Here is a 25606-nt window from a genome sequence, read left to right on the forward strand (position 1 = left end):
CTAATTTCTCGTTTTACAGGGACTTCTCATTTCCACATACATACTGGTACAGAATTGTCATCACCTTCCATAAACATTTAGTATATCAGTCCTTCTTCCCCCCCCCCTTACATTTTCCAGTTCAAGCCAGCTGTTCCTCTATCCCATGGACTGTTGTGCTAAATTCTTAATCGCAGTGAGAAAAAGAATGATTTGTAACCCTTACAGAAAAGCACGAGTGGTATTTTCCCCAAATGACTCATTTTTAATGAAAGCAATTTCACACCAAGTAGGAAAAAAAAAAGGAGCTAAATATTGAATACTTCAAGTATTTAATCAAGGCAGATGTACACAGTTAGCTTCCTTGAGAAGTGTCCCTTTGTTAAGCAGAACAAAACTCAAAAATAAAGAATAATCCAGATGACTCGAATTTAAGCAGGACTACATTTACATACTAAAAATGCAAATACCGAGCGCTCGTACGGCTACGTGTTCTCACTCCTCTTGTGCTTCTGCTGCAGCAGTATGTTGGGTTCATCTACTCGATACGCCCCCAAACACAGTCACACTGCTACCGAAATAGGTTACGTACCAACATGAAAGTATCTAGCATTAAGATGGTAATCGGGGGGGGGGGGGGAAGAAGTATATTGAACTCTAAGGTTCCTCAAGAATTAATTTGCTATCAAACACAACTCTAGCACATCTATATATTAACACCAACCTGTATGTTCGAGTCAGCACCAGAAATGCTGATGCTTAAGAAGGTCATTGCAATACAGCCATATGTTTGGTGAGCATAAAAATCCACCTATGCAAACCCTCCAGTGCACAGACTTCTATTAGGGGAAGTTAAAGGGCTGGTGAAAATTCCTCTGAAAGAGTCAACAAATTTGGTTAACTCCATGAATGCTCTGCAAATCCCTCATTTAGTTGCCGCCATAAAGAAATACAGTTTTTGATACAATGCTGTTCGCGCCTATGAGATGAGAAATCACCTGTACCAGTTTACACCCACATACGCAGCCATTATCCTAGCTTAGCGAATGGAAAAAAAGCCAGACTTCACATAGATTTGATTAAATCATCTTAATCCTCTAAATGAAAACTTTCTACTGCTGGCACAGATCAGTTCAACTACACTCAGCTTACTCCACTAGCTAGCCTAAGCTTTTCCACCAGCTTCTTGCAAGAATGAAATAAACACACGCCATTCCAACCACCACAATGTTTACTTAAGAGCCTGAGAAAATAAACCAAATGTGAAAGACATCCAGTAACTCAACAGCTCTGAAGTCAAGGAGGTGAAGAGTTGCAGTGATTTTCAAATACCGGAGCGTGTTTGTCAGCCTCGCTGCAACCAGCAAGTATAAATCCCTTAGGAAAAGGAGTGGTTTTAGACACTATAAACTGCTATGCTTTATTAAATGCATCTGTATAATAAAATTTACAATCCGTATCACATATTTCCTAACCCACCAAGACCGATTCTTGGCTATTAAAACACCAAGCCTTGATTCCTTACTGGGATGGAAGAAGCAGCAAGAAAACTCACTTTAAAAAAAAATAAATGCTTGCAAACAATAGACTTAAGTGCATTTTAATCAAGCAAAGACTATGAGAAACCATTTTATTTTTGGAATAAGTGTTGAAAATTTGGAAACAATGCATTCATTGGCACATAATACAGAATCTATGGTTTGTGTCAAAGCAGCCGTAGCAACAGACTCGCTACAATATCTTTATAATCCAAGATCTGTTAACATTTCTTTATACAATAAGTAGCTCTTGAGTGTTTGTCTATGAAATAGCTCGGCAGTGCAGGGAAGGTCACAACCGCCAGCCTACTGATTTCTCAGTTGCAGAAGTGGGTATGCATACATGTTGGTTTTTTCTCTTTTCTTGTAGTAAGGCAGCATCTAACGCACAGCTCCCTTGATAATCACTGCAGAGCAAAGAAATCCTCCCTTAAAAAAACAACCAACAAACCAAAACCCAAAACCACAACAGAAATCCAACAGAAACTATTTAACCAACAGTGGGGTGGAGTTGGGGTGGGCACTCCAGAGGGGCACGTCTGCAGAGCTTGCAGCCATCCAGCAAAGGGCCAAACTCCACGAGAGAAGGCGTAGCTGCAAAAATCATCGCTTCCATCTCCACGTTTGCCATATGCACCTTTCCCATTGCCTCCGAAATGACTTAGAAAGGAGTTATTCTTGGACAGTAGCAGGGAAAAAAACGAAATTCCATCTGCTCCCAACAGATTTCTAACAACAAAAACAAAGACAGAGGCTCAACATTACTTATGCAAAGTTTTGATATAACCCCTCACTTCACTACCAATATGAGCATGATTTACAGGCCACCTCTCAACTAACCGTCTCTAAAAAAAAATCCCACCTTCTTATTCAGGATTCAGTCATCATGAATTCCTTCCTCACTCCAGTAACATCCATAGGAAAAGCATGTTTGCACTAAAGGAATTTTGCACAAAATTCACATTAGTTTATTAAGAAAAGGAGGAAAGGAAAATATTTTGCTTCGTTCCAGTTTCCCAGTTCACTTCTTACGCTTTCATTTAGTTATCTCTATTCATAAACGAGATCTCTTAAAACATTACTTACAAGAGAAACACCGACCACCTACGGTAAGCACCCTTAAGCCCTATAAGAAGTTCATTCCTGCTTTAAAATTGCTGAAACTAAGATGTGATACTTCGATGCACCCTATCAGGAAGGATTAGCAGAACCACTTATGCGGAGTCCTCCTGAGCAGAAAGCAATAACCCACTTCAACGTCGAGTGCTTCCCTCCAGCACGTTCAAACACTGCTGCATTGTCCGCCCAGCCGCGCTCTGCCTTCGTGGGAAGGATTTGAAGGTGTTGATGTGACTTGTGCATCTAACAAGGCTGTTTTCCTCTTGACTGTACTTTTATTCCCGGCCCAAAGCAGCTCTCTGCCATGCCGTCGGGCTGATGAATGCGCACGGCCACAGCATTGAGGGCAATCTTAGTGTCTTAGTACTCATTTCTGCTATTTAACACAATAAATACCAAACTTCAGGTTATTAATAGGAGGAAATTTCAAGCCGAATGCTTCCCAGACCTAACCACAGACTTATCAATGCATCACAAGGTCAGTAACTTCCTCTCATCTCCTGTGCTTTAAATTAATCTGTCAGAGAAAATTTATAGAACAAGGAATAAGAAGTGAAGCAATGATGGTAATAAATTCCTCTTTGACACATGAAAAATACAAAGGTACCAGTCACTGGACAACAGTTTTCAGGAACCATTTTGTTCTTATGCTAAAATTCTCTATGCAAAGGTATAAATAAAAACTCGTGCTGCTGGTGTCTTTTTCAGTTTAAAGGCAGCCAGACACATTGAATAGACTTTCAGCCACTGCTGACACAGTGGAGAAGTTTCATAGTGGACTCTACGGACTTCTTTTAACTCTGAGCTTCAAAAGATTCGCATGCAGCAGTTTCAAAGACAAAAAAAACGTAAAAATGACAGTTGTACAATGTTTCCTCAGAAATCTTAAAACACACATCCAATTTCAGAGCCCGTTCAAGCATCCCAAGTACCAAAACCACAGAGCACTTGAGTGTGTGGGGTTCCCACAGCCCAGGTTATGTCAGAGCCCTTTTCTACTTGAATACACACGGCTGCAATCTCAAAAAGCGAACGTGATTCACAGGAAAGCAGAGAGAAAGGTGGTACCCAGCTCTCAGGAGCATCACCGGCCGGGATGAGCTCTGGGATGAAGGAGAGCTGTCATGGCAGACAAGGATGGAGACCCAACTTGTTTTTCCCCTTCATCCCGCCTGCAGAAACAGATGCTTTCTTGCCTGCCAAGAGCTCTGCGGTACTATTTTGAGCTTTTTTCATCTCGTTATTTAATTTACTTATTAACGCCTAGTTCGGGAAAAGGGAGACAAAACTTGCTCAAAGCATTTGGGTTTTATTTAGATTAAGCCAGGCTGCTCAAACTGGCTCGTAGTCAAATTGTTCCACTAATTACAATCCCTATTTTAGAGAAAGTGGAAGTATTCAGTTAGACTCTCCAGCTGCATACCTCTTTGCTTAGGGGTTGCATTTTTCATCTCAGCAAGCTTAACGAGCAGAGTTTGAAGCATCCGACAATTCTCAAACCATGAAATGGCATTCCCCAGGAAACAAGTCGACTTAAATTTTAGCTGTAAAATTAAAGCACATTAACTGCTCACCATTAGTTAAATATTACAGGTGAGAAAGCAACAGCTGCCCTAGGTACAGCATGCCCTAGCACTGCCACCCATTTCAAATGAAGGTTAATGGGCAATAACACCACAAAACCAGTAAGGATCAGCAGCATTTAAACCCCTGCCATCAACTACATAACAAATTACATAATGATTTTCTTTTTCTTCCCCCCTCTCCTAAACGACTGTCTGAAAGGGCAGCTATTTTAAAGGCAGAAAACGCAAAAACTGGTAAATATTGAACGCTCAGCAATTTTATGAGCTGCGCCATTAATTTAAAAGCTTAACTTGAGCCACCATTTTCTGCTATGTGTGGTCAACAGTTTTAATGCAGAACCCAAAAGTGTTTCATGAACAGCAAACATACAAAATCCTTGAAGGCAGACAGGGCTCTTCGGCCAAAGACAATCATTAAACTAAACTATCCAACGCGGGATGGGACCTTTCACAACAGCTCGTTTTAACATCAGAGAGCAAACAGGACATTTTTTACAGAGCTCATACAAAATTTGTGACTTAAACGTAGCAGAGTTTGCTGTTGCTTCCAAACCCAAATGAATTTAGTTACTATTTGCATGACCGGTTTATTACCTCAGTGAGACAGAGGATTTCACACGGTTAAGGTTGTTTGACATAATGATCAATAAGTAATTCATGCACAGAGAGCGAGTAATGAAAGTCACAGCTGATTCATTTATTACAGGTTTGGTTCAGAGCTGTCTTTTGCCTGTGATCCTCACCGCTCTATACTGAACTGAAAAGCAGACCTTTTCCCATGGCTCTTTGTCCTCTTTTCTCTGGAGACAGAATTATTTCTACATGAGCAGTGCAGGGACTTGTCAACAAGCATATACTGCTCTGCCAAACGAGCCTTAATACTCCAAAAACCTCATCCAGCCACTAATTTGCTCCACAGCATTTAGTATACTGCCTACCCTGGTCACATTTCCACATTTGCCAAACACGGGTGCATTGGCAAGAGGAGTTTTTTATGAAAGTCTTGGCGTAGTGAAGAGTTACATAAAAATTACGTGCTAGTGCAAAACCTTTGCAAGGTTACTAACAATATCATTACAGATTTCTATTATAAATAATCACTTTTTTGACCCAATGAGGAAGGTTGCAACAAATGAAAAATCATTTATGTAAACAAATCTAGGGAGGAAAAAAAAAAAATTAATTTCCAAATATGCCTTGCTGAAGTTTTACATAAAAACATATATAATTGCTGTTGCACAGGTTCCACCATTCCTCACCAATAATATAACTTCCCACATGAGGTTTTAGTTGAATTTTCCAAATCATTAAAAGCTAAAATGAAGTTAATGTTTCAATCCTATGAGCACTTAAGCACATAAACTTTATCACATGAACAGTGACTCCATGTACCGTTGGGTCCATGACACAAGCAACTAAAACTGGGAGAACATGATTTCCAGCAGAAAGCTGTAAACAAAACCTTGCACTTCAAAACAAAAACAAACACAAAACAAACAAAAAAAACCCACACAACAAGCCTAAACATAACAATGTTGCAAGCAATGAAAAAACTGGACTTCCTGCAAATGAATTTTATACAGAGAAGAGCACCTGAGACCTCTCGTGAGCCCCCGAAAGGTCAGGCTTCCTCAAACAGTGGTTTTGGGGTTAGCTTCAGCTCCGGACAAAAAGCACAGGGTGAGAACACCCAGCCTGCTCTACTGTCAGAAGTTCACCATGCCGAACAATGCTGAGCGATAACATAAACATGTTATTTTGCTTTCATTGTTTCCATTCAAGGCTGTTGTTCTATATTAAGAGTGTTACAGGCCTTCACACAACTTTTCACATAGTTAAATTTTAATATACAAATATTTTTTCCATTTGGGAAAACACTGACATAGTAACGATCAGGAAACAAAGTATCTGTATCTGTTCCCAGTGGAAGCTGTAGGCTGGGGAGCAAGGCAGGGGAAGGGGGGGGGAGAATAAAAAGAAAAAAAAAAAAAAGACTTTTAATACAGTTTAATAGGTTTTAAAAGGGAAGACTGCACGACGAAGTGTTCTGCAATTATTGGCTTCCAGTTTGTAATGCATCCGAGTAGATATCACTGGGTTGTACAGCGAGCGATGCACAGGATCATCGAATGACTGGTGCTGAAGTGAACGATCAAACCCTCCGGATTAAACATCTGGACTTGTTTCGTTTCAAAAAACATTATTTGTTCCATTTTTCCAAATTGCGGGAGGAGCGTTAAGACGCCTGGCAAAGTGCACCTTTGGTAATTGAAATAATAGTTTATGTTTAGCACCCGTGAAGCATTGTTGAATGAAAACTACCCATTTCTTATGCTGATAAGAAATAGCTGCAGGCAAGAGCGTTTGCTAATCAATAGACATAAAGAACTTAAGCATAAATGACAACCAGAGCCCCTAAAAATAAGAGCAGAAGAATCCTCTTCACTAACAGGTGATTAAAAGAAAAAACATCTGATCACAGGGTGATGATATTACCCAGGAGATGCTCTTATCAGTGCTTTGAACCATAATATCATTTTCCCTCCTTCTCCTCACTGCCTTTTTACTTTGTCTTTTGAAACGCATCATGCTGACAAATAACAACCATTCAAAGACCAATTACTGTTTCTGGGTCTTTTTTGTAGAACTTCATCTTAACAGGCTTTTTCTGTAAATCACCTCGAGCATACCGCCACATTGCACAATGCTGTTTCATCCCCATTCTGTCATTTTACTCACCCTGCTTTTCCAGGATGATAGTGTGATCTCTGTATCCAGGCTCCCCAGTGACATCGTAAGTGATGTAACCAGTGCACATCTGTGCACTCTACCCAGGTCATGAATGAAAATATTAAATCAGGTTCCAGCTCCAACTTCTTACCAAATACTCCCCTCTTAAACCCCTACCTGTTTAACACCTCCTCAACTACTGCCCTTTGATACCTATCATTTGAGGAGCCCAATTAATTTTATGTCAATAGAAATGACAGAACGGAAGATCAACTTGGTTGTCAGCTTAGTCCGGTTTTCCTGGCTACCACACCAAAGGTGAAAAGTTCTTCATATATCACGTAGTGTAGCCCAGCTTCTCTATTTCAATACTATTCCGGGTGACATTGGATCAAACGGGCTTCCAAAGTCCAGATAAATACTATCTGTTACAGATGCCTTCATCCTAAACGATGCTTAAAGACATCCCCCCACACACATATGTAATTAGCACTCTTGCCAAAGATGCATTTTGTTTAAAATAGCATCACTTACAAACGGCAAACCTACCTGGCAATTTCTGTCTGTCTCCAATGATTATTTCCTTTAACATGCTCTAAAGCCTCATTTGCTCTCAAGGTCAGATTGATGGGTCTGTAGCTATACAGATCATCTTTCCCACGACTTTTTTTTTTTTTTTTTTTTTGAAATAGACACTGCACATCACTATTCCACAGTCCAAAGACTCAACTAATGTTACTTTCTATGACCAGCTCTTCACCCTCACTATTTTTAAAACTGCTCTTAAAAGATTATGAGTACACCTGCCCAAGGGCAGAATTCAATTATAATTACATGGAGAAGAGATTTTAAAAGTGAATTAAGGATATAAAGGATATAACACAACTTCCAAAAACCTAACCAAAGCGTTAAGATAAAAAGAGCAGCAATGAAAAAGGCAGAAAATTTTATTTGAACCAGTGAACATGAATCCCATCGGTACAAATAATCAAGACAACGTACAACATGGACTATTTTAAGGGGAACACAATCCAAATGTTATGACTAGGACTCCTACATACTCCCTCAGTACAAATAAGTAATACGATATGTATCCATATGTACCATGCTCTCATTTCCAGCGCTCATGATGAGCTCTGCAGTTTAACAGTCAGCTTGGGAAAGGACTCTCCATTCTCCAGAACACCGGTGTGGAAAACAGCTCTCTAAGACCAGTTTTAGATTGACAGCCGAGACTCTGATTGGCATCAGAAGTCTGACAACACCCCAGCCTCAGCCTACAAGGGCTGCAAAGTACCTACTTGTACTGAACCAATTAGGCATCAAAGCACTTAACCAGTTCATGAATCAATCCTGTAATTCTATCCTGCGTTAATTCACTTGGAGAGGGAAGAGTGGTACACCCTTCTGAACTGAAACTTCACCGAAAACACAAGGAAGAAATCAAGGTATAAACCACGACTGTGAAAACAAACAAACAAAAAACAAAACAACAAAAAAACACCAACCCAAACAGACCAAGTGATCCACAGCGATTTCCTTTCCCAATTTTAAATCCTGTTGCAATTTGCTGCCATGAGTTTGCTATTGATATCACCGGGAAGCAAAGATGGCAGAGAAGCATGCTGTACTCTCTTTGGATTCATCTGCACGTGCTAAGCTCCTGCAGAAATATTTCTGGAGACGACCTGGAATAAGGCTGAAGGTGCCATATTGACATCACCTAACTCTAGTCACCTAAAATACTCTGTACCTAATTCTAGTCACCTAAAATACTCGGTGCCTATGTTAGCATAGTTATCTCCCATGCAGTCTATGGATAGTGTTCCTCAAAAGACAACTCATAACAACATTTTACTTACATTTTTAGATGCCAAGCAGGGTTTAATTTCAAAATACCACACAATTTGGGTTTAGTTTACATGTAAGTGAATGTTTCAAACAGTATCAGTGCCAGAAAATGTGTCTGCAAGATATTTTATTGTATAATCAGTAAGACCTTTGCTAACAAGATTAGGATGAGATAATACATAATATACCTCACATAATATATATCAAAACTACTTTGGACAACTATTTCACATGGCTGACCTGGTCTTCCTTCCTCCTTAGCTCCGTCACTTAAGCAGGATGTTACATATTAACGAACACCAAGTGACCTGCACAATAATTATTTTAATTCCACACCTAGGTAATTGTACAGCTTTACCTACACAACAAGTGTTTTACACATGAGAAGCACAGATGTAACTGCCATAAGAACACCCCAACAAGAAAACTTAGAAACTTACCACTCCTACTATTTTCACTGCACACAGAAGTTACAGCAACACAAAACTAATTAGGGCCAATTTTTTCCAGAGCTTGTTTTTAAAGATTTTGTCTGTATATTCAAGAGCTAACGATGAACATGTAAGCTTTTTCCTTGGTTGTACAAGAACGCTCTTAGCTACAGAGTGATTTCCACTCTATGTCATTAGCAGAAAGGAGAACCTCTGTCAAAATGCCAGACAGTCACTGTAGAGAAAGATATATATGTTTGTGTACATGTATTTAACCCCATTAAAATTATAGCTATCAGGGGGGGTTTATTTAATTGGAGATTATAGGGAAAGCATCTCGTGCCAAATCACAGTCCTGACCTGCAGTTAATCTTTAGCCCATCAACAGCCCAGACTCCCAAAGGGTGTCTGACACTCAGGCTATTCATTAGGCAGGGAACCTTGTACTACTCTTATCGCATGTGTAAATTAGGAGAACTTAAAAATTTTCCACAATACTTTCTCATCTCGAAATGAGTGGGTTTTCTTCGTCAGATATGATAAAGATACCACAGAAACCACTCATAGTGGTTTATCTCCTCCCATATTGATGCATAGTGGCCTTAATCCACCTACTCTTAAATTTTCAGTGTGAATTTGTTGCTTCTGGCCACACCACTCACAAAATAGTTACGCTGTAAGACACTACAGGAATCGGCAATTCCAGTTGTGTCTACAGCATCCTATAAGTCTTCCTAAACCTGAGTAGTTAGGTTTCCTTCAGTGCATGACAGGAGTTCACCTATTATTTGATTTTGCTACAGAAAAGCAAGACAGCCTTGATGCCCAAAGAGGACCCCACAAAGCCTAGCCGTGAAGTGCTCAGGCTTTTGCAAATTTGCTGATGTCCATGAGTCCATCATAAATTTAAATCAATAGAAAACATATAAAAAATTAAAGCGTAAACAGGAGTCAGTGGACACGTAACAGTTGTCTCCTACAGAATTTCTTCTTCAAATCCACAGGTAAAAGCGAGGAATCCCTTTCCAAGAGCTACCTTCTCCTGTTCTCCAGCCTCAATAGAGGAAAAAAATAAATCTCTTTTTCAGGTAATGCCACAGAATCAGGGTCTGTGGAGAAGAGGGGGAAGCTCACTCCAAACTACCATTTCCAAACTGCAGTGAGTCTGCAAAGCAACAGGGCAGAGCATCCTTCCCTCCTCCTCACACATGGTGTGAAGAGAAGATCTCAAATCCTTCTTCAGGAGACTACAGGAACACAGCTCCTTCCTGGAAGGCTGCATAAAGCCTGCACGTGGAGAAAGATCTAGGGACTGAGAAGGAACACAAAGAAGAAGATGGGAACAGCAAAAGTATTTGGATCACAGCAGTTGTGTATGCCCCTAGTCCCACCGCACAGCCTGTGTTTTTGCCCCAGAACAAGACGCATGAAGTTACATCAACCTACAAAAAAAAGGGAAAACCTCCCTCCACCTTCCCTGGGAGAACCTCCAGCCCAGACATAATGACTTGCTCTGGAAGACGCTGCTTGTTCTCCAGCACAGCAGGTCTGCTGGCCAGCATCACCAGCAGTCCGCCTCCTGCAAGATCTCACCAGCTCTGGTGAACCTCGTGGTAAAATACGGCTTACCATGGTTCACTGCTTGAGGAGACCAAGTGTATAATTTTATAGGGTAAGCCACTACATCTCCATGTCTGCACTCACGTTTCACCACGTTTCTGTCCTAGCTGCCTTGAGATGCTGAAAGATCAGTGGGTTTTAGGAGGCCGGGAGTACAACAAAGGATGTCTTCTTCAGCACGATGTCTCATCTCATGCATACTCCCATACATACCCATCTCGTATTGAAAATGAGCAAACCTCAGGTACAAAAGATATTCTGATGCCTTGACCAGCTTTGATCAGACAACACAATTTTCACATAGAGATTTTTTTTTCCTTTCAATTCCACGTGACAAGCTCCTGTCAGCACTGAATAGAGAAATTAAGATCACATTTAAACTTCATCACTTTTAACACACAATATCGTTTTTCATAAGCCTCACTGAAGATGATTTAGGCATATTTATAGTAACATTAACCACATTTCTTCTGTAGGACAGTATTATTCTCAGAATAGTCAAGCTGGATACCAGTTGCCTCGCAAAACTGGCATTAAAATATACTTCTAAACCTCCAAATTCCTATGTAAAGAGTGTCATCATCAGAACTTCTTTAAAACACATAAATAACTTGTCCTTGTTTCATAGATAAGGAAACTGAACCAAGAAGATGAGATGATGAACTGTACTTCCATTTGATTCCTGAAGTTGTGTGGTTATTTATTCTCAAGGGAATCACGCCCGATGAATGCTAAAGCTACACCCCAAACTTTTTCAAAGTAAAACACAAAATAAACCGATATGGTGGCACTTAAGAGTTTTGGCAGAACTGAAGTGGGGGGGGGGGAAGCAACGCTGGCTGTGATACCATCCTTTTCTTGCAGTGGAGACACTCCCACAACTTATAGCAATATAAAACCTGAGTATCTTTGCTTAAAAAGACATTAACGGGAAACGTGGACAAAAAAGAAAAGCTGCTCTCTACCTCCATGCTACCAGAACACATCACAACTCCCTTCCAGCTAGCATTAAGCAAGGCAAACCCACATTTTCTTAGCCATAAGCCTTGTTACAGTTCACGGTAACCAAAGCCCTGCAGAGATTTTCAATTTGTGCAGCCATCCACCATCCCTCAACCCCCAGGCTGGCACAAGCACACCCTTACAGATCTCCCTCTCCCATTTAGCTCTGGTTCAAACCCTAAGTCCCGATGTGCCGTGTCTGCCAGCCGAGGATGCACGCAGCCACCCAGCGACGGGTCTCAAAAATAGAACCGGAGAACAGAAACCAACCCGCCTCGGTCTCAACTTCAGGAACGTTTCAGAAGAAATGACTTGCACGCTTTATAAAACCAACCAGCGTGCCAACCTTGGGCAGTTCTTCATTTGTTCATTCCCTTCGCCTTTTCGGGACTGAAGTGCCCTTATCCCCTTCCTATTCTTCAGTGCCATTAGAAAAGGTACAGGCTATAAAGTCACTACAGCTTTTCCAGCTGGATCACACATTCCTGTTTACCACCAGAAATCCAAATCCCCATCCTTTCACATTCAAACACCAAACCTGCACCGAAACAATTATTATGCCATTCGCATTAGGGAATTATGCGCATATTGAGACAACATTTGCCTGCTGTCCCAGAAATCTTCAACAGTTCAGGTTACTGTGAATAGCTGCAAATGATCCAAGAATTACTATTTTAACATCATTATGTTTTACATAGCTCTCAGTTTTCTTTGGGCTCAGCATATAAATTCATATAACACAAGTTAATCAAATATCAGCAATATACACCAGAAAAAAAAAAATATATATATATATATTTCCAACAACATTAGAATGGATGTTTTAGAAAAAATGTGCATAGGCGGGAAGTCAAGTTCTGTTTTTGACTTTGAACCACTTCAACACCTCCTCAAAATGATTCATACTCCAAAAGTTGAACAAGGGCATATTTAAACACCCATTACCATTCCTGAAATGAAAAACACTGACTTTAAAGAATCGCTGCAACCTGTGCTTGTGAGAAACAGACACCGACTGACCCAAATTTAAAGATCTGCCTGTTGTGTGTTTGAATGCAATAAATCAATCAGTTAACAAAAGTGCACTAACATACCTTCAAGCAAGCAGGCAGCAACTATAAATAAATGCATCTGGAAATACAGAGTGTATCTTGTATAACAACAGATTTAGTCCCAAATTTTTCAACAAAAATAAAAGCAACTGACTGTACAATTATGCCTGTTCCTAATCTTCATTTGGGGGGGGGGGGGGGGATCACAGGACCAGTGACCTCAACAGTACTTATTTCCCAGTATATTACTTGGAATTCAATACTTTTGTTCCAGTGGACCAGCAACTTTGATGTCTGCTCACAATTTGGATACAGTAGAATATTTTCTTCTAGCAGCACAGAAGTCATTGATGGGAAATAACACAGGAGTTCTCCCTGATTTTTTTTTTCTTGTAACACTGACCTGCCCAGTCAGCATTTCAGTCCCACACAACTTTGCATCTCAGGTCCTGCAATGGCCAGAAATTTTTTTCTTGGCATCACCTTTGCTGATTCCACACAAGATCAAAGTATGCAACAAAAGCAGACGTTGGAGATACTAAGCTCTGAAATAGCTATAAAATTCATGTGACGCTCTCCACTCTGCATTAATAGGGTATCGGTCGTGCAAATTAATCATTAAACAGGCAGGTGCACAACTTTGGCAGGAAACATGCTGCACATGGCTATAAAAAACCTTCACAAAGCCATCTTGAAAAGTTTATTTTTTAAGAACTCAAACATATTCTCAATCGTAACAAGCAACGCAATTCAAAAATTGTGCACAGGGTGAACCTCAATCATAGATTTTCTCCAGATAAGGCAATTACATGAGAAATATCTCACAACAGTGCTACATTATCAACACTTAGACCATTACAAAACTGTGAAAGGAAGGATATAATGACACATGCACAAAGACACTGGGGAAAAAAAAACCAAAACCCACTCAATACACAGCTATACATTATACCAGCAGCAACTCACCAAAGCTAAATCCACTGAAGGTGTAATTTCTTTTTTCACAGCAATACTAATAATGGAAAAACAGCTGGGATGAAAACTACCACAGCTTTAAAAGCAGAGTAATTGAAGACACAGTTGTTCTTTCACTTCACAATGAAATAATATTAAACCCAATGTAAATTTTCTGAACGGAAAAATAGTTCTCATCTTCTGTATTTGAGTTCATAAAAGGAGTTTACAAAAACATGCTAATTGATCTGTGCCAAGCTTCTTATACTTTGAGCAGACAAGCACCACCTCGGAGATGGGTATTAAATTTTCATGCAATACAAACACTGACTAATACGAAAGTCTTCAAAACAGAGTTTTCCTAATGTAGCCTTCCTTATTTTGCATCCTTTCAGATTACAGAAACTAGCAAAGAAAAAAACCAAGGTTTCTGAAAAACAGGAAATAGAAAGAGAAGACAAATAACAGAAAATTGGGATCTTCACAGCTGTGTTCGTTCATCCTGCATTAATCTCTACGGAAAGCTGAGTGGCACTAGCTAATGGTAAAAGACATTACAGATAATTTTCACCCAAAACAGGACACGTAACACTCTGTAACCACACAAAGCAACAACCCCTATTTGAGTTTTTGCGACACGCAATAAGCACGCCCGAGATAAGTGCTGTGTACAACAATGCTATTTCTTCTGCAGCTACAAGCTCTGCAGGCACGGCAGGGAAAAAAAGGTAGTTTACACGTTGGAAAACCCTTGGTTCAAATGACCAGACCACCTCCGCTAGCATGACCTCCCTTAAACCAGCTTAAGTGGGCTTCTGCATTTTCAGAGAACTGAAAATTCTGTATCTGATTATACTGCAAGAAACCTGTTTTACCAAATTAAGCCACAACCAGCAACAGGAACCTTAACTAGATCCTGGGGTATCCTAGAAATATTTCATACAACATGATTTAGAGATTACCTGCCCTTCTATAGCAGGAATATTGCTCAGCCAATCAGTAAAACATTTAAGCTCTTCTTCATCATGCAAGATGCACTGAGGCTATTCTCAGCCCAAAACACTGACTCCGTTTTCTTTAAAACATTATTCTAAATATCCCCCACTATTCTGATGTACCAAATTTAGCCTATCAGATTTTCACATGAAGACTGTTCTGTGTGCAATTAAGGTCTCTTACCAACCCTAACAACTTCACGAGTCCGCAATCAGGACAGAGCCCTTCCATTTCGAGAAAGAATCCCAAGGATTTCAGGTTCTACAAGCCAAAACCGTGCCCTGAACTGTATGCACGCAGCACATCCACCAAAACCTTCGCAGCAACCTGCGCCTCTATGAAATAAATATTTATTTTAAGCAAAGGGAGGGAAGGGCATTAGTGACAGTCTCAAGTAGACTCCAAAGGAATTCCATGTGGATCAGCCACAAACAAAGCAAGGGAACAAAAGCAGGAAACAAAAAGCAAACATCATTACTGTTCAGTGTTTCAGTGACTAAATGAGTATTTCATTCGAAGCCATGCACAAAAGCAAATTATCATCTCTGTTCTGTGCTGTAAAATTGATTATCAAATTTTCCAGCCCTGCTTTCAAGACACTGCAGTGGTTACACAGGCAGATGTTAGCACATGGCTATACAAGAACAAAGTACTGTAGTAAAATTGTTGAGGTCCTTCTTAGGGTGAATTCCAGTTTGTAGCAGCCCACTCCTCCACCAAAACCACTTTACCTACAAAATCCCATAATTCTCAGTCCCATCTTCTGCATTTTTTACTACATCTTTTCACTATGCTTTAGAAGATGTGACTTAAGAGCTCCTAAAGAACTACTTGCTGAGAACATTTTGAGTGCAGGCAAAAAAGCAAAGCTCTACCAGATCAAGAAGCTAATTCCAAGCGCTGTGCTTGGAACTTTAAATTGGAAAAAAATTCTTCAAGGAAACCGGCTGTTTAAGCAAAGAGCACCCAAGGGTATCATAAATTAATGCAATAATACAACAGTTTGGTCAGCAGCAGCATTATCTCAATATAGAGAGGATTTTCAGCATGGATCTTCATAGACACTTACATTAGGCACAGTAAGCTCATGGTTTTAAATCTGATTGCTCACGAAAGCTTCAGAGGAACAAGCCAGGAAAGTGAAATCCGTCACATGCATTCCAAATGTTATTTAACTTTATCAGGACACACGATAAAAGCATTGCTGGTCCTAGTTCTTTTGAAAGCTTAAAAAAAAAAGCAGCTGTTTCTGTGAAAACAGTGCTAACCTCAGTCATTTGTTGATATTTCAATAGAAGCCATTTATGTTAAATGTAAATTGACTAAGATGGTAACGAACACCCGGTTGGACATGAGCTTATTTCGGATCCCTAACGGAAGAAGCAATTGAGGCTGTGAAATAACGGAAAAATCTAGAGCAGTGTCAGACAACTTCTGCTAAGCTGACTCAGGCAGCTACTCCCCAATATTCAAACAGACATAGAGAAATGAAACAGGAATGTCTTTCATGTTGACCACTGCAGAAAAGGAGGCGATTGCAATCAAGTCTGAGGCAGTGGTATGTTCCTGGAATCGGCAGGCAGAGGAACGTTGTCCTCTGCCTGCACCGTTCCCGGAGGTCTCGACGCTCAGACGTGCTTAGCGGGAAGACAGCAGCTACACGCTACTTACTCCTCTCTCTCACAGGTTGAAGCCGTGAGCTGTTCAATAATTCCAATAACTAATGCTCCAACGGTGAAGACATTTGAAGTGCATGAAGCAGACACGACAGGAAGGATCTAGCGAGCACTGCATTGTCTTACTGTTCTGAATTTTCAGCTATTGACTCCTTGCTATAAAGCAGACTGAAAAGTAATGATAAGAAGTGAGCTTATTGCAAACAGTAACAAAACCTCACTCAAGTCAAATATTTATGCTGGCCGTTCAGTGCAAGGGAAAAGGTGTAGAACATCTCAGATATTTCAAAAATGTTGAATTATTTCCCAGATTAATTTTTGTTCTTGAGAGCCCTAGTAAAATATCAGACTGTCAAATAAAACAGCGAGAGTAACAATAAAATAGCGAGAATCCAGGTGAAATATTAGCTGTGAGATTCACTCTTAATTAACAGACCATTTAAACACACATAGAAACACAGATATGCATATCTAGAGAGATATACACACACACCTCCTAGCAAAATTGTAAATCCAGAGTTGGAAATAATGCCTCCAAGAACTAAATAAAAGCATACAAAGGTTCTTTTTCCCCAGTGTCTTCTTCAAAATTGATAATGCTTAAGTATTTCCTACTTGAATAGCTTATTCTTTCATTACCAGGGCACAACACTTGAACAAGCCTTTCACACAGCAACATGGAAGAGAAAATCATTTTAAAGCACGATAATGTACTAATGAAAAGAGAGAAGCAGAATGGGGATCAGGCACAAATGCAGCACCCAAATCTAATTTGAGCACTTAAACTGATTTGATTCAAATGGCCAACATCCTTAGATACATTAAGTAGTTTCCTGACTTTCCTAAAGCTTTTAACTGCCCGAGGTAGCTTTTTAAAGACAATGGTTTTGTATACTAGCTTTTGACCAAAAGTTCCCGGTTATTTAAGAACAGGAACTGTGATAGTTCTTTGCCAGCTAGCAACTCTCTCAGGTTATGATTTACCCAAATCTTCTAGAGATAAAATTCCTCTTCACCGTAATATTCTTTGGCCAAGGACACTGTATTACCACTGACTCCTTAATAACGTTCAATCAGCAGCCCATAAGTGCCTCCATTAAATTAATAAAAAGGTAGTTTAAAAGATACACTCTAATCTTTTTTTTTCCCCTCCAACTGTCACGTTGCATTGTTAAGCACTGCTTAGCATTTTCAATCTCCCACCTCTAAAAAAAAAAAAAAAAAAAGTATTACCATGATAGGAGAACCAGTGCCTTTACACACAAAAACCAGTTTTCTGTAATCATTTGGTATTTCATTATACAGTCAAAAAAATAGTCTGTTCATATTTTCAGCTACAATCACACATCAGACTGCCCATCAGTGTGCCTATATACACAATTCACATACAATTACTGTCCCAGAAGCCAAGCGCTATCCTGAATTTGTTAGTCCACTCCTCTACCATCTCTGACGAATAAATCTATGTAAAACAGCGGTCATTTCTTAACCTGTGCTTTACCTCGGCAGCCCTTGTCAGGCAGCCAGCTGAAACAATTCAGTTCAAGCAGGACAAGAGGTTGTGTCACCAAGCTACGGAAAGCGCTTTAAAGAGTCTGTGGTCTCAAAGCTTGCAGCACCCTTTTGGTCGTACAACACCCAACGCTGGCAAGTTGGCTCTCGAGTTTGGCGCTCCTGAGCTCCCGCCGCTCGAAAACGTTACCTCCAGCATGCTGCTGCCGTTCTGCAACCGGGAGATTTCTCACCCTCCCCAGCAGACAGCCTGAGAGCAGTAGTCCTCTCCTGCCCGGATTAAGGCAGCTCGAAGCCACTGGCCTGCAGCAGACTCCAGCCAGCACAGAAGCCCGCTAGAGGTTTGTACAGAAATAGAAAACACAAGCGCATCAGGCACGTCCTATATTTTCTATTTCAGCTTCCTTTAAAACCAAGATCTTGGTCTTTGAAGAACTCAAGTGGCTGGTTCCACATCTTAAAAAAAGGAAGTCACCTGAAGTCCTTCGTAACTCAATCTTCTACGACCTCCCCCCCACCAAGAGCGTGACAGATCTGTGCAGAGATCCCTGTTTTCTCAGAAGCCATTCCCACAACCAGGAACAATCACTAACAAAATCACATGCAGGTACACTTCTGCTACGCCTTTTTCTTTTTAAGAGGTCACAGCACACATGCTTAAAAAAAAAAAAAAAAAAAAACAAAAACCACACATCCGCATTAGAACAGTAACACGCTGCACACAATCTCCCTTTTGAGGTTTGGGTGAAACAAGAAAGAAAATGGTCCACCCCAGGTTTGTTACCTATATGTCTAACTGCAGTCTAAATAAACAGACTTTCCCAATGAAGAAGGCAAATAGAATATTAGCGGACTGCAACACGAAGCTGCGACGTTTGTTCTGTGCTGCTAACACAGGAAGGCGCGAGGGATTAGTAGGTCAGTGAAGCACAAGTTGTATCATGACAACCCCAGTGCTCAACGTAAACAAAAACGTCAAGGCCACAAATATAGTCATCATATACATCTAGATAAGGACAGGAAGATTAACATGCCAAATTTAATTACATCTCTCAGTCAGGCCGATAAGCATGTGGAATATACCACACTTACAAAATAATTTTCCCCTGCCCTTCTACTTTCCATTTGTACCTACAGCATCTAATAACACGTCAAGTCTTTTAAAGACAAGCTCTTGACAGCCATGCACCAAAAAAAAAAAAAAAAAAAAAACAAAAAAACAACCCTGCAGTGCCATTTCTGACAGTAGACACGCATAAACTCAAGGCATGTTAAAGCTGTGACTGCAAAGCTCTAAACACTGCTAAAAACACTTGTTTGCACTTTTCTCAGAGCTCAAAGTTTAAAAACATTACTGGAAACTTCAACTCACTAACAAATAAGGAAACAAACAGCTAAATAAAACACCTAAAGAGGAAAAACATGCATTATATTTTCAGTTAAAATTTTAGACTGGAACTATACGTGAAAAAGAAACATGAAGCCTTATCAAAACAGATAAGGGGCTTAAAAAAAAAAAAAAAAGCAGCCATTAGCAGTGGATATATACCAATTCTTTTTTCACTCAGCAGCACCAGTTTTGCCATTTAGAAAAGAAGGCTCTGGCTTTATTCAAATTTAGCCCCCTTAAAATGACCAATATCCTAAACCGCTTGAGGAAAGTAACAGGTAAGTGAGTTATTTCACAATGCCCTTTCTCAACTAGAAGAAAATTCTTACCATGACAGTGGCAAAAAACATAAAAAAGGAAGCTTTCGACTTCCAGGGCTTGCCTAGCCTGGCATCATTACCACACAAAACCCCTTTCAAATTAGCTGTAACACACACCCATCTACAGACTGTCAAAAAATACAAACAAGAAAATAGAAACCTCAACTCCTAAACCACACAAAGTGCTGTTCCTCCATGAGTTTGGCTTATACAGACAGCTCCCCTTCCCCCAAATCTACGGCAAGCACCATCAAAGGGTGGTTGGTACCCTCCGTAACGAGCTCCCCAAGAATGCAATCGCTGCCTAGAATAATCATTCTTTTTTTCACTTCCTTCTTTTCCAAGAATCAGCTCTGCCCAGGGAATTCACCTAACACACACAGACACACACGCTAGCTCTCTCACTGCCACAGCTGATAAAACCAAAGCAGATAACCATCTTACAGAAACCCCTTCCACTGAACACGTACATACATACAGAGAAGCCGCGGTGCATTTTCCGGCCTATTCCTACGAAGATTTCCAATTTCTCATCCTATGGGATAGACTTTAGATGCACAACCCAACTGAGTCTCCCATCGCCACCAGAACTGGCCTGGGCACTCCAGGCAATGCGCTTTCCAGTATCGCACAGCCCAAAGATGACCTTCCCCCTATGCAGACACCCGTCATCCCCGCACATAAGCGCATGGCCTGGACAAGTGCAAAGCTGGGGGGTCTCCATCCCCCCCCCCAGAACCACCCTTTACCCCCCCCCCCCCTTTTTTTTTTTTTTGAAAAAAAAGACCCTGCCCCTCCAGCTGCCCAGCTCTGTCTGGCCTTGTCCCCCAGCAAACCCAGAGCTTCCTTCGACCAGGCTGTTATTCCCACCATCCCTCCCCAAGAGCCAGCAACCACTCCTGCACGCACTCCTGCGCCCCAAAAGCTGAGCCTCCCCACGTGCCAGCTAACCCCTTTAAGACGCTGCTTCTCAACCCCACGCACACCTCTCCCGAATTCACCCTCCACCAAAACCAACACCTGCTTACGCTACCTGCCAAGATGAGCTTGCTTAAACCCCCCCAAACACCCCTACTGCCTCCACCCAGCCCTAACACCTGCTTGCCCGCCCTCCCTCTTCCACTCCAACCTGCTCCCAGCCAGACCCAGTCCCCCATCTGCACGTCAGACCTTCTCCCGTGTCTGCCCCCCACCCACGAGCTTGGCCCCCCACCCACGCTGTCCTCCAGCCCGCGGAACCCGCTTTCTCACAGCTCCCACCTGCCTCCGGTGCCAGCCGCCTCCACGCACAAAACCAGCCCCCGTTCACCCGCCGTCCTTCTGACTTCTACTTGTACAGCCCCCAAACCCACCCCTGCTGCCCCCAATACGTTCTCCTACCCCCCCCCCCCCCAAAGCTTTCCTTTCTCTCCAGACCTACTACGACGTAAACCCAGTTACTCGCCTTCACACCCCATCACCTCCCAGGCTCTGCCCTGCACAGTCCCTTGCACCCGCATTTACCCAGCGCCCCACGCACCCCCCCGACCCCCCCCTCCGCTCCTACGCAGCCACGGCCCCTTAAGAGCCACCAGCGGCCCCCAGTTACCCCCTGCACGACCCCAGCAACCCAAAAGCTGTCCCCTCAGAGGCACCTCTTGGCAGCGTCAACACCCCGTACTCACCCACCGCTCCTTCCACGCCAACCGCTGCTCGCCGGGGCACCCACGTCCCGTTATTCCCACGCAGCCCCCCCCCCCCCCCCAACCCCCTTACATCCCCTGCGGACCCCCCCCCCCCCCCCCCCCAGACCTGCCCTTGGGGGCTCTCAGCCCATCACACCCACGCTCCTGTCCCCTTCTGTCACCCCTCAAGCCCACCGCCCTTAAAACCACAATCCCCTAGACCTCCCCCCCCCCTGCACCCAAACCCCTGCTGTCCCCCCCAACCCGGCTCCCACCCAGACACCCCCCCCCCCTCCGGGATCAGCCCCTCACACCCCTCTTTGCCCTCAAACTTGCCGCTACACAGTGACACCCAAACCCCCCTTTTACCCGCCCGAGACGCTCCAACCCCCCCCCTTAACACCCCTCACCTGCCTCTACCCCTCGCACCCACGTCCCCCCCCCCCAATTACCCCCAAAATATCCCTTTGGGCACCTTGAACCAGGGCCACCAAACCCCTCTTGTCCTATGTCCCCCCCCCCCCCCCGGCCTGGCCCCTCACCCCCGCGGCCATATTGTCCCTAAACGTGTGTGTCCCCCCCCCCCCAGCCCCGACCGGGGACACCCACAGCCCCCGTGTGTGTGTCCCCCCCGCCCCCGGGAGGAGGACTTACCGGAATCGCCCCCCGCAGTGCTGGCACTGGTCGCCCACCCAGCCGGGCTGGCACTCGCACTGCCCGCTGGCCGGCTGGCACCGCCCGCCGTTAGCGCACGGCTTGTCGCATTCCTTCGCCGCCACCTCCTCGGCGGCGGCGGCGGCGGCGGCGGCGGCAGCGGCGGCTGCGGGCCCCAACCCCGGTAAAGCCGGCATCAACAACAGCAATAAAGCCAAAAGTAACCGCCGCGGCGGCGGCGGTGATGATGGCGGCGGCGGTGGCGGTGGTGGTGTCGGCGGTGACGGCCTTCCACCCCGCCAACCCGCTCCCCGCCGCGCCATCTGCCGCCGACGCCGCCGACGACGACGACGACTCCGTGAGGGGCGGGCGGGGGGCGGCGGCGGCGGCGGCAGCAGGAGCAGCGGCGGGACAACGCGGACCATCCGCCGCGGCCGCCTCCCGGGAACGATGGCCGGCGAGGCGGAGGGAGGGAGGGAGAGGAGGGGCGGGCGGTTTCCGCTGCTCCCGCTACGGTGGCCGCGAAGGTGGCGGAGCGGCGGGGAGAACGGGGAGGAGGGCGGGGCGGGCCGTGACGTCACCCGCAAGCCCAGCCACTGGCGGCGGGGTTTTCCCCTCTTCCCTCCTGCCAACGAGTTGGGGGGAGGGGAGGGGTAGAGCGGCCCCACGGCGGGCGACTCTAGCACCCCAGGAGCATAGAGTGGGGAGGTTGTTTGTTTTTTGGGGTTTTTTTGTTTTTTTTTAATTACACACCCCCCCCCCCCCCCACGGGGCAATGGGGTCCACAGAGGGGGGGTTGAACCCCAACCCCCAGGGCCTGCTATCCCCCCCCCCCCAAAAAAAAAAAAAAATTCTAAATCAGCCGTGGGGAGCGGGGAGACCCCGGTGAGGGTGGCATTGAGGCGTGTGGGAGGCCTCGAGGCTGAAGGGGAAGGAAGGGAAAAAACCCAAAACAAAAAGCCGAGTTTTAGTTTAAATTCTCGCTCTCGCTTCGTTTGCTGCAGGGTCTTCCACCTGTAGCCGTGGGGGTGTCTGCAAGCGCTGCCAGCTCCTCACACCTGGGGGGGTTTTCCGTGAGGAGAGGGGTTCGCCATCCACCGGGATCTCCACGGACGGCTGAGGCGGCGGCTGCCCCCCGCCCGGGAGAGGGGGCCGCCAAATTTACGGGGCGGCGAGGCTTGGTTTGCCGCGGGGATTGGGGCGGTGGGGAGCGGGAGCAGTTAAAAGCTGGAGTCGTTCACGTTCGGGTTATGCTTTGGGGTTTTCCAAGCGACGCGTTTGGTTAGCGCTGACGGCCGCCATCGGCAGGTCCGGCTTAAGCACAGTCAGCAGTCCGCTGTTCACGCAAGAATTACAGCGGCGCAAAAAAAAACAAGCTCAAGTTCGTCTTCGCTCGGTAGTAAAGGTTTCCCGTTTAAAACTGGGGAGGTGCATCTGTCTTACCATTTAATTGTGTAAGCAAGAAAACAGGGATACGTTCTACGCAGGGACTTATAGGGATACAAAAAGGGATACGTTCCTACCCTGGAAAACAAGCTAAGCTAATGCTCTTCAAGGACTTCTAGGCCTCAATTCGTAACAGCGAAGGACTGAGGAAGAAGTAAAGCAGTTAAAATCTCTGATCCTCTTCCGAGTTCATGGGCAAAGCAGCAGACTCTTTTCTGTACACGCTAGCAGGGATGCCATTTGCAGCAGGAAGGGTGGAGCAGAAACACAGATGCTATTCGAAATTTTCAGACCTTTCGTTTTCAGCGAGCTGGTGAAGGAGTGAGAAAGTTGACAATTGGAGTTCTTTGGTAAAGGTTGCCTTTGGTCTGCTTCCATTAATCTGCTTGTGTCCGGAGTTACTCAAGTAGTCAATTTAATACCTTGTTTCAAATGTGGAAAGATGTCAACAGCTGAGAATTTTTTTTTTTTCTAAATGAAAGGCAAAGATACTATTCACATTTTTCCCCGTAAGAAAGGATGGCCGGGGTTTAGGTACAGCAGTGCAAAGACAGACAACAGACTGGATGGAAATAGCCAACTCACTTGCCATATTTAAATAGTTAATTTGTATTTAGAAATCAAAATATTAGTTACCTGTCTGAGCTGAAGGAGGTTCCTCAGTGGGAGCGTCAGTGATTTCTGAGTGAGTTACCAGGGATAATGAAGGGTGTTGAGCAGATAGGAAAGAAAACAGTCTAAAGACCAGTTTGTGTCTTCTTGTCAGTCAAGCATCTGTCTAACAAAACCACTGTTCATATATTTTGGCTTTTCTGCTTGAGGCCCCAGGAAGGAGAATGAAATTTGGGTTCGGTTTAAACATGCTGTGCTGGGAAAACCAAAAAGATGTGAGGGATGAGAAATAGGTTACGAATACCTTCTAGGCTATACAGAGGTGGAGGCACAGAGAGGGTATTTCTATATACATATATGTTTCTGGGACACAAACGAGTGCCAGCATGCCCTGAATCTGCAGATTCAGATACCATCCTCTGCCAAGGTGCTGCCAGCAAAAGCCAGTCTGACTCCGAGACTCACCCAGCTCAGGATATAGCCAGCGCATGACGCTGCTCTCTGAATTGTCCTCTCTGTGTCACTGTGGTGGGTTGACCCTGGCTGGATGCCAGGTGCCCACCAAAGCCGATCCATGACTCCCTTCCTCAACTGGACAGGGGAGAGAAAATATAATGAAAGGCTCGTGGGTCGAGATAAGGACAAGGAGAGATCACTCAGCAATTACGGTCACGGGCAAAACAGGCTTGACTTGGGGAAAATTAATTTACTATCAATCAAATCAGAGTATGGTAATGAGAAATAAAACTAAATCTTAAAACACCTTCCCCCCACCCCTCCCTTCTTCCCGGGCACAGCTTCACTCCCCATTTTCTCCACCTCCTCCCCCACAGCGGCGCAGGGGGACGGGGAATGGGGGTTGTGGTCAGTTCATCACACGTTGTCTCTGCTGCTCCTTCCTCCTCAGGGGCAGGAGTCCTCATTCGTCCCTTGCTCCAGCGTGGGGTCCTTCCCACGGGCTGCAGTCCTCCACGAACTGCTCCTGCGTGGGGCCCTTCCACGGGCTGCAGTCCTTCAGGCACAGCCTGCTCCAGCGTGGGTCCCCCGCAGGGTCACAAGTCCTGGCCAGCAAACCTGCTCCAGCGTGGGCTCCTCTCTCCACGGGGCCACAGGTCCTGCCGGGAGCCTGCTCCAGCGCGGGCTTCCCACGGGGTCCCGGCCTCCTTCGGGCATCCCCCTGCTCCGGCGTGGGCTCCTCCCCGGGCTGCAGGTGGAGATCTGCTCCCCTGTGGACCTCCCTGGGCTGCAGGGGGACAGCCTGCCTCACCAGGGTCTTCCCCACGGGCTGCAGGGGAATCTCTGCTCCGGCGCCTGGAGCATCTCCTCCCCTCCTTCTGCACTGACCTGGGGGGCTGCAGGGCTGTTCCTCTCACGTATTCTCACTCCTCTCTCCAGCCGCTGTTACTGTTGCACAGTTGTTTTTTCCCCCTTCTTAAATCTGTTCTCCCAGAGGCACTACCACCATCACTGATGG

The 25606-nt window shown here is 44.2% G+C and overlaps 1 protein-coding gene across 2 annotated transcripts in view; it reads right to left on the bottom strand.

The window, feature by feature from the left end:
- ATRN (attractin) overlaps nucleotides 1–22548 on the bottom strand; it is a 154940-nt gene extending 132392 nt beyond the window's left edge. Inside the window, exon 1 of one of the 2 annotated variants that reach the window (XM_030041414.2) lies at nucleotides 22075–22547. In XM_030041414.2, coding sequence (XP_029897274.1) covers nucleotides 22075–22499 — 425 coding nt within the window. In that variant the 5' untranslated portion in view covers nucleotides 22500–22547. Of the gene's footprint in view, nucleotides 1–22074 lie in introns of both variants that reach the window. The other variant, XM_041126062.1, reaches the window with a different exon arrangement.
- Nucleotides 22549–25606: the final 3058 nt, after the last annotated feature.

This window comes from Aquila chrysaetos, chromosome 1 (assembly GCF_900496995.4).
Source record: "Aquila chrysaetos chrysaetos chromosome 1, bAquChr1.4, whole genome shotgun sequence".
NCBI classification, from domain to species: domain Eukaryota; kingdom Metazoa; phylum Chordata; class Aves; order Accipitriformes; family Accipitridae; genus Aquila; species Aquila chrysaetos.